At 44.3% G+C, this 12252-nt stretch overlaps 1 protein-coding gene across 1 annotated transcript in view; it reads left to right on the top strand.

The window, feature by feature from the left end:
- The window catches only part of TTLL5 (tubulin tyrosine ligase like 5), a 254241-nt gene that overhangs the window by 68528 nt on the left and 173461 nt on the right, over positions 1–12252 (top strand). Inside the window, 2 exon segments of the mRNA XM_030559099.1 lie at positions 800–881; positions 2089–2150. Of these exon segments, the coding sequence (XP_030414959.1) occupies positions 800–881; positions 2089–2150 (144 nt within the window).

Raw genomic sequence — 12252 nt, 5'->3', positions numbered from 1 at the left:
GCTTCAGTCTCACCAATTAAAGAGGAGTGCATCTAGCACATGTAATACATTCTGAGTGAGAGAGCATTTAGCGAGAGGCTTTTTCTTTTAACAGTGATTTGCAACGTGGTGGAGCATCAGTAAAGTGAAGTTACTGGGAGGCTGTCAAAGTGGCAGGAGCTACAGAGAAGAAGGATCTTGCACCCACCTGGGGATTATGTGGGAGTACAGAGGGAAAGCTAGTGCTAGATGAGTAAATGGAGAGATTGTGATGGTAAAAAGAATGGAGGTCCATGTGGCAGACTAGGGAAGACATAAAGGGTTTTAAAAGCAAAGAGGGTGAATTTTTGTTTTAAATAGGATCCTGGAAATAAAGTGGAGTTAATGAAAGTGTTGGAAGATGGGATGATTTGATTGCGTTGCTTTATGCCTCTGTGTGAAAATGTAGGTAGCACAATTCTGCACATGCTAGGGTCTGGACAGCTAGGTCGTGGGGAGGCAAGTGTTTCTAATTCTTCCTCTCTCTTCTTCTCTCTTCTACCTTTGTTTGCTGTTCCTGCCTGTGCCTCTCCCTTTCTCATCCTTCTTTCTCCAGGTTTTCCTGGGGCTAGTTTTCTGGACTCCCCCAGAGCTGGTAGTGTCTTTAGCCCCCATTCTAGGGAAGCCAGACTCCCATCTGAGAGGGTATCTGAGCTAGAGGGATCGGTAAGCCTCGGATGAGTCAGCTGGCAGGAGTGCCCCAACAGAGGCTCAAACTGGGCATTTTCTGGGCTCTCTGGGCTGCTATTGTGTATGAAAATGACACCATTTGTGTTTTCAGAGCTGTATGGTTTTGATGTCCTTATTGATGCTACTCTCAAGCCCTGGCTACTGGAGGTGAACTTATCCCCATCCCTGGCCTGGTAAGTGATTCCCAGCTTCAAGAAATGAAAGGGCTGGGACCTCAGTAAAGATGGCGGAATCTCTGGCCACACCAAGTGCATGCCCTGGGCGGGCATGGCTGAATGAAATCCATGGTATATTGTTCCATTATTAATGGGCTTACAGAGTGGATCTTCTTTGCTGTTCCTTTTCATAGTGACCTGGGTGCATCAGGAATTCTGAAGGAGTCCAATTGCGGTTCTGTTTGCTTTCTAACTATTTCTTTGTTACTATGGCTAATATCTCATAACCTAGGGTCATATTTGACTATTCATTTTTCTTCTCTCACACAAGTTGTTTCCAAATCCACAATGTGTCAGAGATCTGTCCCTTCCTCCCTGTCCACACAGCTATAAACTTGTCCATGCAGTTTCTTGTCTGTTACTGGAACATCCTCCTTTCTAGCCTCCCCAGTACCCATTTTGCCCATGTCTTAAGTCCATTCAGATTGTAGCCACTGAAATTATTTTTCTGATCCAGTGTTTCATACATATATGCCTGCATACCTGACCTAGTATTATTGCATTCTCTCCTCTTTCCTGCTACTTTGCCACTGGTGCCAGCCTCTGTACCCCATTCATCTTCCACAGAACCACAGAGCATAGTGTCCTTATGGTCCTACAATACAGAACTCTTGGCTGCCAGGGCTTAGCCTGTTTTTCAGTCCAGATGAATTTCAGTTTAGCTCTGTGGACATACATGCTTTGCATTTCCCCTTCTATCTGACTCCTGTATCTGTCTGACCCCTTCAGGGTCCATCTACTTTCTCTGATCATTTGTTCACTGCTTCTTAGCATCCATTGATCTGTCATTTTATATGGATGGGTGGTTACTGTTTAACATTCGTATTGCAATTACACCCATTCTGCTATGTGTTGTAGAGGTACATGGAAACCCAGTCTCTTCCCAAGAAGAGCTAACAGCCCTCCCCAAATGATGCCCAAAGGGAATGTGGGAACGGATTATAATTGAATAGATACAGTGTTTAGAGGCAGACATAATTCATCCACTATTTTTGTGATACAAAGATAATCAACTAGACTTTCCCCATATCTTCCATTCGGTTTGTGCTCTCTGAGAACTGATCCACTGGGAATATGATGAAAGGGAATCTGTGTTGGGCATTGATGCTTTCCATGAACTGCCAAATAACTGACTCCTCCTGTCTCTTGTTGCATATGGGGACAGTGATGCTCCTTTGGACCTGAAGATCAAAGCTAGCATGATTTCGGACATGTTTACCCTTGTAGGTGAGTGCAATAGAAACTTCAACATGACTCTTTACTGCATGTTAAGGTGCAGTTTTGTATGGTGTATTATATTAGGCTTGGGTAGATGTGTCAGGTTTTAGGGTTTGTGTATGTATTATAATGGATGGAGGTGTATGAGTTAAGAAGAGTAGGTGCATTGAGTTATGGGGACGGTGTGTGTCTTGAGTTGCTTGGATGGAATTTTAGGTGGGTGGATATGGTGTATTGGATAGTTATACTATGTTGAGGGTGTGTGGGTAAGTGTTCTGGCTTGTCAGATGTATTTGGATAGGGGGTGAGTTAGTGTATTGGATTGTAGAACAAGATGGTGTGTGGAGGTTTGTTGTGATGAGTGTTTGTGTGGGTCAGGCTGTAATAAGTTGTGGGAATGGTGTTGAATGTATTAGATGCGAAGGGGACCAGAAGAGATGCTTCCCAGTGGACTGCTGTTGTGCAGGCCGAGCAATTCCTTCTTTTAAATGTTTTGAAATCTCGTTTGGTTTGTAAAGCTGTATGTTTCCTTGACTCCCCAAAATGTGTGACTGCATTTTACAGCCTACTCAAGGGAGTTAAAGAGAAATGAAAAAATGTTTTTGTAGGGTTGAATGCTCCAAAGTGAAGGCAGTGTTAGTAAGTTGTGATTAGGCTGTACAAATGTGGAGTTGTGGGTGTGAAGATCTGCATAATTGGAATGTGTAGAAGTGTTTAGCTAATAGAGTACCCTGCAACTAATATTTTACATTACTTGTTGAGAGGTGTTGGTTCTATTTTTGATGTCTTTCTTTTTGGGCCCGAAAAGAGGTAGAAAAATGCTCCCAACATAGCACGCTTAGCCACTGAATGGAAGAGGGCACTCCTCTGTGTTCTTTAGCAACCCTTCTTTTTAAATGCTGGCTTTTCAAGGGCATGCGTTCTGGTTCTAAGGCATAAATATTATGCAATGAGGGGGGAGGGATGGGGGAGGACTTGAGAGTTAAATAAACCAAGGCATACTGAGGGGAAAAAAAATCTTTTGGGACCTTGTTCAGGGAAACACACACCTGGGTTCGTGGTTGATAAAACTGTTGGTAGGAATGCTAGGTTGTGTTTCAGGAGCTGCCCAACTCTCCCAGAAATTAAAGGTGGTTTATGGAATAGTGTCCCTGTATGTGCTGCACTTCAGGTGTGCATGCATCCCACACACCTTCAACTGGAGATTTTCATTAGCAGTGTTTGTTCGACCCATGCATGTGCCCTGCACACCCTCATGCCCCAAACCAATGCTATGTGGGGCTTCATGGATGAACTGCCCTCAGCTTCTTCTTAACTGTCACAGCCTGAGATGGAGCTTTAGCATATCCGCCTTGAATGGGCTTCAACTAAAAGTTTGTTTTTTCCTCCTAGTAGTGAGTTTTTAGTTTTTAGATAGTTTGATAGTTTAGTAGTTGAGAGGATTAGTTTTGTTCCTGTCTCCTCCCTCTGGGAAGGCTTGTCTTCCTTGGGAAAGGCATGGCCAGCTCATCAGGGTTCAGATGTTGTCTCACTTGCTGGGAGGCCATTCTGATTAGCAACCACTCCAAATGTGTTTGCTGCATTGGAGATTTGCACGTCCCTCAGAAGTATCACTTCTGTCTGATCCTTAAATTCAGAGCAAGCAGGAACCAGGACATAAAATTGAAGCTACTAATGATTGAGTTTTTCCTTTGTCCTGCTGCAGAGCCAGGTCAGGAAACACCCCCTTCCGCTGGTACACCAGTCTCTGGGCAGATCCAGCACCCCTTTGATCTTGGTTCAACTGTCCCCAGAAAGGGGAAGACTCCAGAGACTTCCTTGAACGGTCCCAGGAAGAGAAGCTCCAACTTCCTTCTTAAGGAGCCTGTTCCTAAATGACATCTGTCTCCCAGCTGTTTCAGAAGCTTAAATTTTTTGGCTTAGTACTGTAGAGGCAAAGGACTCTTTTGATAGCGGCGGGGCTGGATAGCCCTGAAGCTCTTCCAAGAGCAAACACTGCTCTGACCAAGCATCAGTACTATTCAGACAAGAGGGCAAGGAGAAACATTCCTCCAGGCCAGTATTATTGGATGCACAGCTTTACTGTCAGCACCTTCCCCAATGGTTTCCTCTGTACTGAACAAGCCTAAGTGTCTGACTCCTCTGGCACCCACCTCAGAGCACTCTAAATCTTCGGTACCATCTGTCTCTATAGACACAAACACCAACATATCGGTTCTGTCACTCAAAGACTTTAGGGTCAGAAGGGACCAATGTGATCATCTAGTCTGACCTCCTGCACAAAGCAGGCCACAGAACCCTACCCATCCACTTCTATAACAAACCCCTAACCTATGTCCAAGTTATTGAAGTATTCAAATTGTGGTTTGAAGACCTCAAGCTGCAGAGAATCCACTAGCAAGTGACCCATGCCCCATGCTGCAGAGGAAGGCGAAAAACCTCCAGGGCCTCTGCCAATCTGCCCTGGAGGAAAATTCCTTCCCAACCCCAAATATGGCGATCAGCTAAACCCTGAGCATGTGGGCAAGACTCACCAGCCAGCACTCAGGAAAGAATTCTCTGCAGTAACTCAGATCCCATCCCATCCAACATCCCATCACTAACCTCTGGCATACTTATCTGCTGATAATCAAAGCTCAATTGCCAAAGTTAAGCTATCCTATCATACCATCCCTTCCATAAACTTATCAAGCTTAGTCTTAAAGCCAGATATTTTTGCCCCCACTACTCCCCTTGGAAGGCTGTTCCAGAACTTCACTTCTCTAATGGTTAGAAACCTTCGTCTAATTTCAAGTCTAAACTTCCTAGTGTCCAGTTTATACCCATTTGTGCTTGTGTCTACATTGGTACTAAGCTTAAATAATTCCTCTCCCTCCCTAATATTAATCCCTCTGATATATTTATAAAGAGCAAGCATATCCTCCCTCAGCCTTCTTTTGGCTAGACTAAACAAGCCAAGCTCTTTGAGTCTCCTTTCATAAAACAGGTTTTCCATTCCTCGGATCATCCTAGTAGCCCATCTCTGAACCTGTTCCAGTTTGAATTCATCCTTCTTAAACATGGGAGGTCAGAACTGCACACAGTATTCCAGGTGAGGTCTCACCAGTGCCTTATATAACGGTACTAACACCTCCTTATCTTTGCTGGAAATCCTTCGCCTGATGCATCCTAAAACCGCATTAACTTTTTTAACGGTCATATCACATTGGCGGCTCATAGTAATCCTGCAATCAACAAATACTCCAAGGTCCTTCTCCTCCTCTGTTGCTTCCAACTGATGCGTCCCTAATGTATATCTAAAATTCTTATTATTAATCCCTAAGTGCATGACCTTGCACTTTTCATTATTACATTTCATCCTATTACTATTACTCCAGTTTACAAGGTCATCCAGATCTTCCTGTATGATATCCCGGTCCTTCTCTGTGTTAGCAATACCCCCCAGCTCTGTGTCATCCGCAAACTTTATTAGCACATTCCCGCTTTTTGTGCCAAGGTCAGTAATAAAAAGGTTAAATAAGATTGGTCCCAAAACTGATCCTTGAGGAACTCCACTAGTAACCTCCTTCCAGCCTGACAGTTCACCCTTCAGTACGACCCGCTGGAGTCTCCCCTTTAACCAGTTCCTTATCCACCCTTCAATTTTCATATTGATCCCCATCTTTTCCAATTTAATTAATAATTCCCCATGTGGAACCGTGTCAAATGCCTTACTGAAATCGAGGTAAATTAGGTCTACTGCATTTCCTTTGTCTAAATAATCTGTCACCTTCTCAAAGGAGGAGATCAAGTTGTTTTGGCACGATCTACCCTTAGTAAAACCATGTTGTAATTTGTCCCAATTACCATTGACCTCAATGTCCTTAACTACTTTCTCCTTCAAAATTTTTTCCAAACCCTTGCATACAACAGATGTCAAACTAACAGGCCTATAGTTACTCGGATCTCTTTTTTTCCTTTCTTAAAGAAAGGAACTACGTTAGCAATTCTCCAGTCGTACGGTACAACCCCTGAGTTTACCGATTCATTAAAAATTCTTGCTAATGGGCTTGCAATTTCATGCACCAGTTCCTTTAATATTCTCGGATGAAGATTGTCTGGGGCCTCCGATTTTGTCCCATTGAGCTGTTCAAGTTTGGCTTCTACCTCAGATGTGGTAATATCCACCTCCATATCCTCATTCCCATTTGTCATCCTTCCATTATTCCTAAGCTCCTCATTAGCCTTATTAAAGACTGAGGCAAAGTACTTATTTAGATATTGGGCCATGCCTAGGTTATCCTTAACATCCTTTCCATCCTCAGTATTTAGCGGTCCCACTTCTTCTTTCTTTGTTTTCTTCTTATTTATATGGCTATAGAACCTTTTACTATTGTTTTAATTCCTTTTGCAAGGTCCAACTCTACTTAGCTTTTAGCCTTTCTCACTTTATCCCTACATGTTCTGACCTCACTAAGGTAGCTTTCCTCACTAATCCCACCCTTCTTCCACTCCTTGTAGGCTTTCTGCTTTTTCTTAATCACCTCTCTGAGATACTTGCTCATCCAACTTGGTCTACAACTCCTGCCTATGTTTTTTTTCCCCTTTCTTGGAATGCAGGCTTCTGATAGCTTCTGCAGCTGCGACAAAGTAATTCCAGGCCTCCTCTGCATTTAGATCCACAAGTTCTTCAGTCCAGTCCACTTCCCTAACTAATTTCCTTAATTCTTTAAAGTTAGCCCTTTTGAAGTCAAAAACTCTAGTCCCAGATCTATTTTTGTTTATCCTTCCATCTAGTTGAACTGAATCAGCTCATGATCACTCGAACCAAGGTTGTCCCTACACCATTTCTTCTATGAGGTCCTCACTACTCACCAAAACCAAATCTAAAATGGCATCCCTTCTTGTTGGTTCTTCAACTACTTGGTAAAGAAATCCATCTGCTATCACATCCAGAAAAATCTGAGCCCTATTATTCTTGCTAGAACTTGTCCTCCAGTCTATATCTGGGAAGTTAAAGTCTCCCATGATCACACATTTCCCATTAGTGTTTACTTCCTTAAAAACATTAAAGAGGTCTCTATCCATATCCAAATCAGATCCCGGTGGTCTGTAGCATACCCCAAGCACTATCTCAGGGGACGCTCTGGTAGCTTTCTTTCCAAGTGTGATTTTTGCCCAGACAGACTCTGTCTTGTCCATTCCATCACTTCTTATTTCTTTACAGTTAACCTCCTCATTGATGTACAATGCTACTCCACCACCTTTGCCTTTATTTCTGTCTTTCCTAAACAGCACATAGCCTTCAATACCTGTACTCCAGTCATGACTACTATTCCACCATGTTTCTGTTATCCCAATAATATCCGGTTTCACTTCCTGCACCAGTAGCTCTAGTTCCTCCATTTTGTTCCATAGGCTCCTTGCATTAGTGTACAGACATTTTAATTTTTGCCGTTTGGCTTCACTGACATTCTTTATCCTGTTAGGCAAAGACATTCTACCACCAGCATCCCCTGTTAGTCTGCTATCTACACTACCCTTCCTCCTTGTCTCAATTCTTCTGTCCACAGCTGTATCACCTCTTACTTTGTTTACTTCCCTCTCAAGGTTAAATTCTGGCGTGGAGATCTCCTGGACATCTCCCAAACATCTCCCCCAAATTCCTAGTTTAAAGCTCTCTTAATCAATTTGGCGAGCCTCCATCCTAGAAGTCTATTTCCCTCCTTACTCAGGTGAAGTCCAGCCCAAGAGAACAGTCTTCTATCCGTAAATGCTTCCCAATGGCCGTACAACCCAAAGCCCTCCTTATAGCACCATTGCCTGAGCCATCTGTTAACCGCCATAATCTTGTAACACCTTTGTTGCCCTTCTCTAGCAACTGGAAGAATTCCACTGAAGATCACCTGAGACTCGATTTCCTTAAATGTCTTCCCCAGTCTTGCACAGTCTCCCTTGATACATTCCAGAGAGTATCTAGCCACATCATTTGTTCCCACATGAAGGACAATCAACAGATTCTTTCCCGCTCCCGCTAGGATCCTTTTCAGCCTCAGGTCCACATCCTGTATCTTAGCACCCGGCAGACAGCACACCCTTCTGTTCTCCCGATCAGCTCTAGTTACAGGCCTGTTTATTCTTCTCAGTAAGGAGTCTCCAATCACGTAGATCTGCCTTTTCCTGGTGACAGTGTGATTCTCTGGTCTATCCCCCGCACCCACTGGCTGCAAGTCCTCTCGATTCCTATTACCCTGCAATCTTCTGGGGCTTATATTTGGTGTTGCCTCCATGACTCCTCCCCTCCTCCTGTAGGACTTCAGCTCTTCTCTTTTTCCTTGCCCCTCTTCCTTCAGTGACCACCTGCTAGTTCTCTCTTCATTTTCCAACTCTGCAAACCTGTTCCTGAGTTCTGTTTCTCCTTCACTGGCCTGTCTTTTCCTCTGCCTGGTTCTTTAGTCACATGCTTCCACCGTCCACTTTCCTCCCCCAGCAGTCTCTCCTCTGAATTCTTTGGTCCTGTTTCCATCTGCACGTCTGAGCTTATCCCTCAGCCCCTTGTGTCTGTGCTCCATCATCTGCCCAAACCCCCTTCTAAATTCAACCAGAGTTTCCGCGTGCATCTCCAGTCCTCTGATCTTTTCTTCCATCAGCTCTATCAGGGCGGCACTTCATGCTGACAAAACTCTTTTCAGGTACCCCTTCCAGGATAATGTACATGCTGCAGCTTCCACATCCAGTCATCCTCATTGTGTCTTTCACTGCTACCTCTGTATCAGTCATAGCCTTCCCACCTAAAGCCTGGTAGTGCATGGAACAGAACACAACACAAACCCCCAGCAGGCATCAGACCACCACCCACACCCTTAACAAGCCTGTCGGTTCCTCTGTCTTGGTCTCCCCTGCAACCTCCAACAGAACTCCCTCTGAAACTCCCCTGTTGGCAGCTCTGTTTGCTGGCTCCTGTGCCGCTGCAGCTGTCTGTGCCGCTGCCTGACTGGCTGGCTACTTTTATAAGGCCCCTAATCAGGTAAGCCCGCCCCCTAATAATCAGGGCTCGCGCTGCTCTCCCAGCACACTGCCCCTAGCAGCCTACACACACACACACACACACACTATACATACAATCCACAAACTACAAAAACTGCTCCTCCAACAGAACTCCTCTGAAACTCCCCATTTGGTACCACAAACATTTTGGTACTTGAAGGGTGATTTATCAGTATCAGATGAACAGGAGTCTCCAGCTCATGGATACTGAGTGCCTCTTAACCAAGACCCATTCAGTCAGCGGACTCCTATCTATCTCCAACACTGCCTTTCACCACCCTTTACTATTGGGATCCTTCATTGGATGATGTTGAGGATGATGATGCAGACCTCCTTTTCAGTCTCTTTTCTCTGCATGAAGGCTCTCCTATCTGTCTGCATAGGAACCCACTCTTCGACATACAGAGAGAGAGAGAGAGAGAGAGAGAGGAATTTTGGGAAAGTCATCATGGATGGAAACAGCCTTGGATGCCACCCTTCTTCTATCATATACCTTCACAATGACAATAATGGGACCCCAGAGTGGCATACTGGTGACAGTTTTCCAAGGTATTGAGTTTTGCTCATTGAGATAAGAGAGAGATACAGTTACCTCATCCCAGCCCATTCCTCAACAGGAGGAGACATTCAAAGAACAGGAAGCTAGTGCAGACGAGAAGGGTACCCTCAAATCACCATCTCCTTGTCTCCAGATGAGACGGTTATGCCTCCATCACCGTCGGTGGCTGATGAGCCAGGAGTTTCAAGATCTCATAAAATAGGTGGCGGATGCTCTCCTAAACCACGTGAAGAGGTCAAGAATCACAACACAAATTGATGGACATTCTGCAGTCAGCAACACCACCAGATTTGCACTACCTATCAATGAGACACTTTTGGATCCGATGAAGATGGTTTCGCAGACTCCAGCAGCATACCATCTTGCAAATGAGCAGATAAAAGAATACTGTATCCCCACACCAAGGACCCCAAATTTTTACTCTCCCACCCCCACCTAATTCTCTTGTGGTGGATGTGGTGAATGAGCATGTGAAACACCACCATACCAAATCGATCCTATGTAATAGACTAGAACCACCTGGAAGTCCTACTCATATGTGACCCTGCAATTTCAGATTGAGAATTACTGGGCGTTCATGGCAAAATATTACACAAACTACAGGAAATTTACTGCTTTTATCGAGCACTTCCACCAAAGAGAGCGATTTCAGACCATCACCACTAAGGGACAATTAGTGATCAGGACATCCCTTCAAGTGTCCTGAGATGTGGTAGACAACATTCCATCTCTGTGGTGGTAGTTATGTGCAGGGCATCCTAGCTCCAACTGTCCAGCTTTTCCTGAGAAGTCCAGAGCATTGTAGAGGACCTCGCCTCTGAAGTTGTTTTCAGAAAGCACAGAGAAGTCCCTGAACACTTTGAAAGACTCCAAAGCCAAATTACGATCTCTGTGAGTTTATACCTCTGTGAACAAAAGAAAATTTAGTAGGCCACAAAGCACCCAGAGATACTGGCCAATCCAATGTTGTGGTTCCAGAGACCCATTGGATCCACGAGAAAGAAATGTAGATTACAGAGGAAAAGAATTGTTCATCTGTGTGGCCCAAGTGCTCAGCCAGAATCAAACACTAATTTGAGGGATTGGTCAAGGGTTGAATCATCCCGAACTTTAGTTCACATCTGCAACAAGTTCCCCACCTCCCCCATTTGGACCGTGATTTACCCATTTTCAACATGCATGGGAACAGATTATCATAGAAAATTGGATCTTGAAGATGGTAACATTGGCTACACCATTCACTGTTCCTCCCTCCTTCCCCTCCTTCCACCCCCCTTTCCCTTTTCAGGGACCCCTCTCACAAGTTATTATTGAGACCAGGAGATAAGCTCACTTCTTCATTTAGGAGTGATAGAGCCTGTTCATGCTCAACATAAGGGAAAGGGTTTTTCCTCAAGGTACTTTTCCTATACTAAAGAAAATTGGAGAGTGAAGACTGATTTGAGATTTAAGACTACTAAACAAATGTGTGAAGTCTCAGAAGTTCAGGATGGTAACTCTGACCGCTATAATTCCTTCACTAAATTCAGGGGGTTGGTTTTCAGCCATCGATCTACAGGACACTTATTTCCATAAACTGATACATCTATCTCACAGAAGATACCTGTTTTTGATTTAGGCCAGGATAATTTTCAGTACTAGATGCTCCCCCTCAGACTCTCTTCAGCTCCAAGAGTATTTTTTCAAAAGTATTTTCAGAGGCACTTAGCTTTGTTGAGAGGCAATCTTAGTATTTCTGTACCTCAATGATTGGTCGTTCAAGGATTGGTCTTACAAAGCAGTGCAGTCAGCCATGCAGAGTGCCCTTTTGATGTTCCTGGAATTAGGTCCTCAACTCAATGTAAAAAAATGCACGTTGACCTCAGTACAAAAAAATACAGTTCATAGGGGCATCCTTCGATTCATTGAAGACCAGGGCCTACCTTCATATGGACAGATTCACAATGTTATTAGATCTAGCCAAGACTGTTTGAGCGCCTTCAAATCTCAGTGGGAAACTGCCTCCAACTCCTAGGTCACATGGCAGGTTGTACTTTTGTAAAAGATTATTCAAGGTTGTGCCTTCATTCTTCAAGGGGTAGCTCAGAGCAGTCTAGTTACCAAAGAAATGCAGCTTAGACAAACAGGTTTCAGTTCCCTGGTAGGTGAAAGATTCCCTAGACTGGTAGAAAGATCATCAAAATATTGATGCAGGAATTCCTTTTTTCTGACAGTCACCATAACGATGGATGTATCCTTTTGGGATGGGGAGCTCATCTCGATGCTCATACAATCCAGGGCAGACGGTTGCCTCAAGAAACCAGTTTCCACATCACCTGTTGGAACTCAGGGCAGTCAGAAATGCCTGTCCTTATTTTCTGCCTCTCATCAGGATCGTGATGGACAATGTGGGCTACATGTTTTATGTAGTCCAGGAAGGAGGAGGGAGATCTAACTCCCCCTTCCCTCCCATGGGCGCTGAAGCAGTAATGTTGCGGAACTAGTGCATGAGCCATTGCATACGCATTTCAACAATCTACCTCCCTA

Source organism: Gopherus evgoodei, chromosome 4, assembly GCF_007399415.2.
Source record: "Gopherus evgoodei ecotype Sinaloan lineage chromosome 4, rGopEvg1_v1.p, whole genome shotgun sequence".
Taxonomy (NCBI): domain Eukaryota; kingdom Metazoa; phylum Chordata; order Testudines; family Testudinidae; genus Gopherus; species Gopherus evgoodei.
This window is presented reverse-complemented; position numbering and strand designations above follow the sequence as displayed.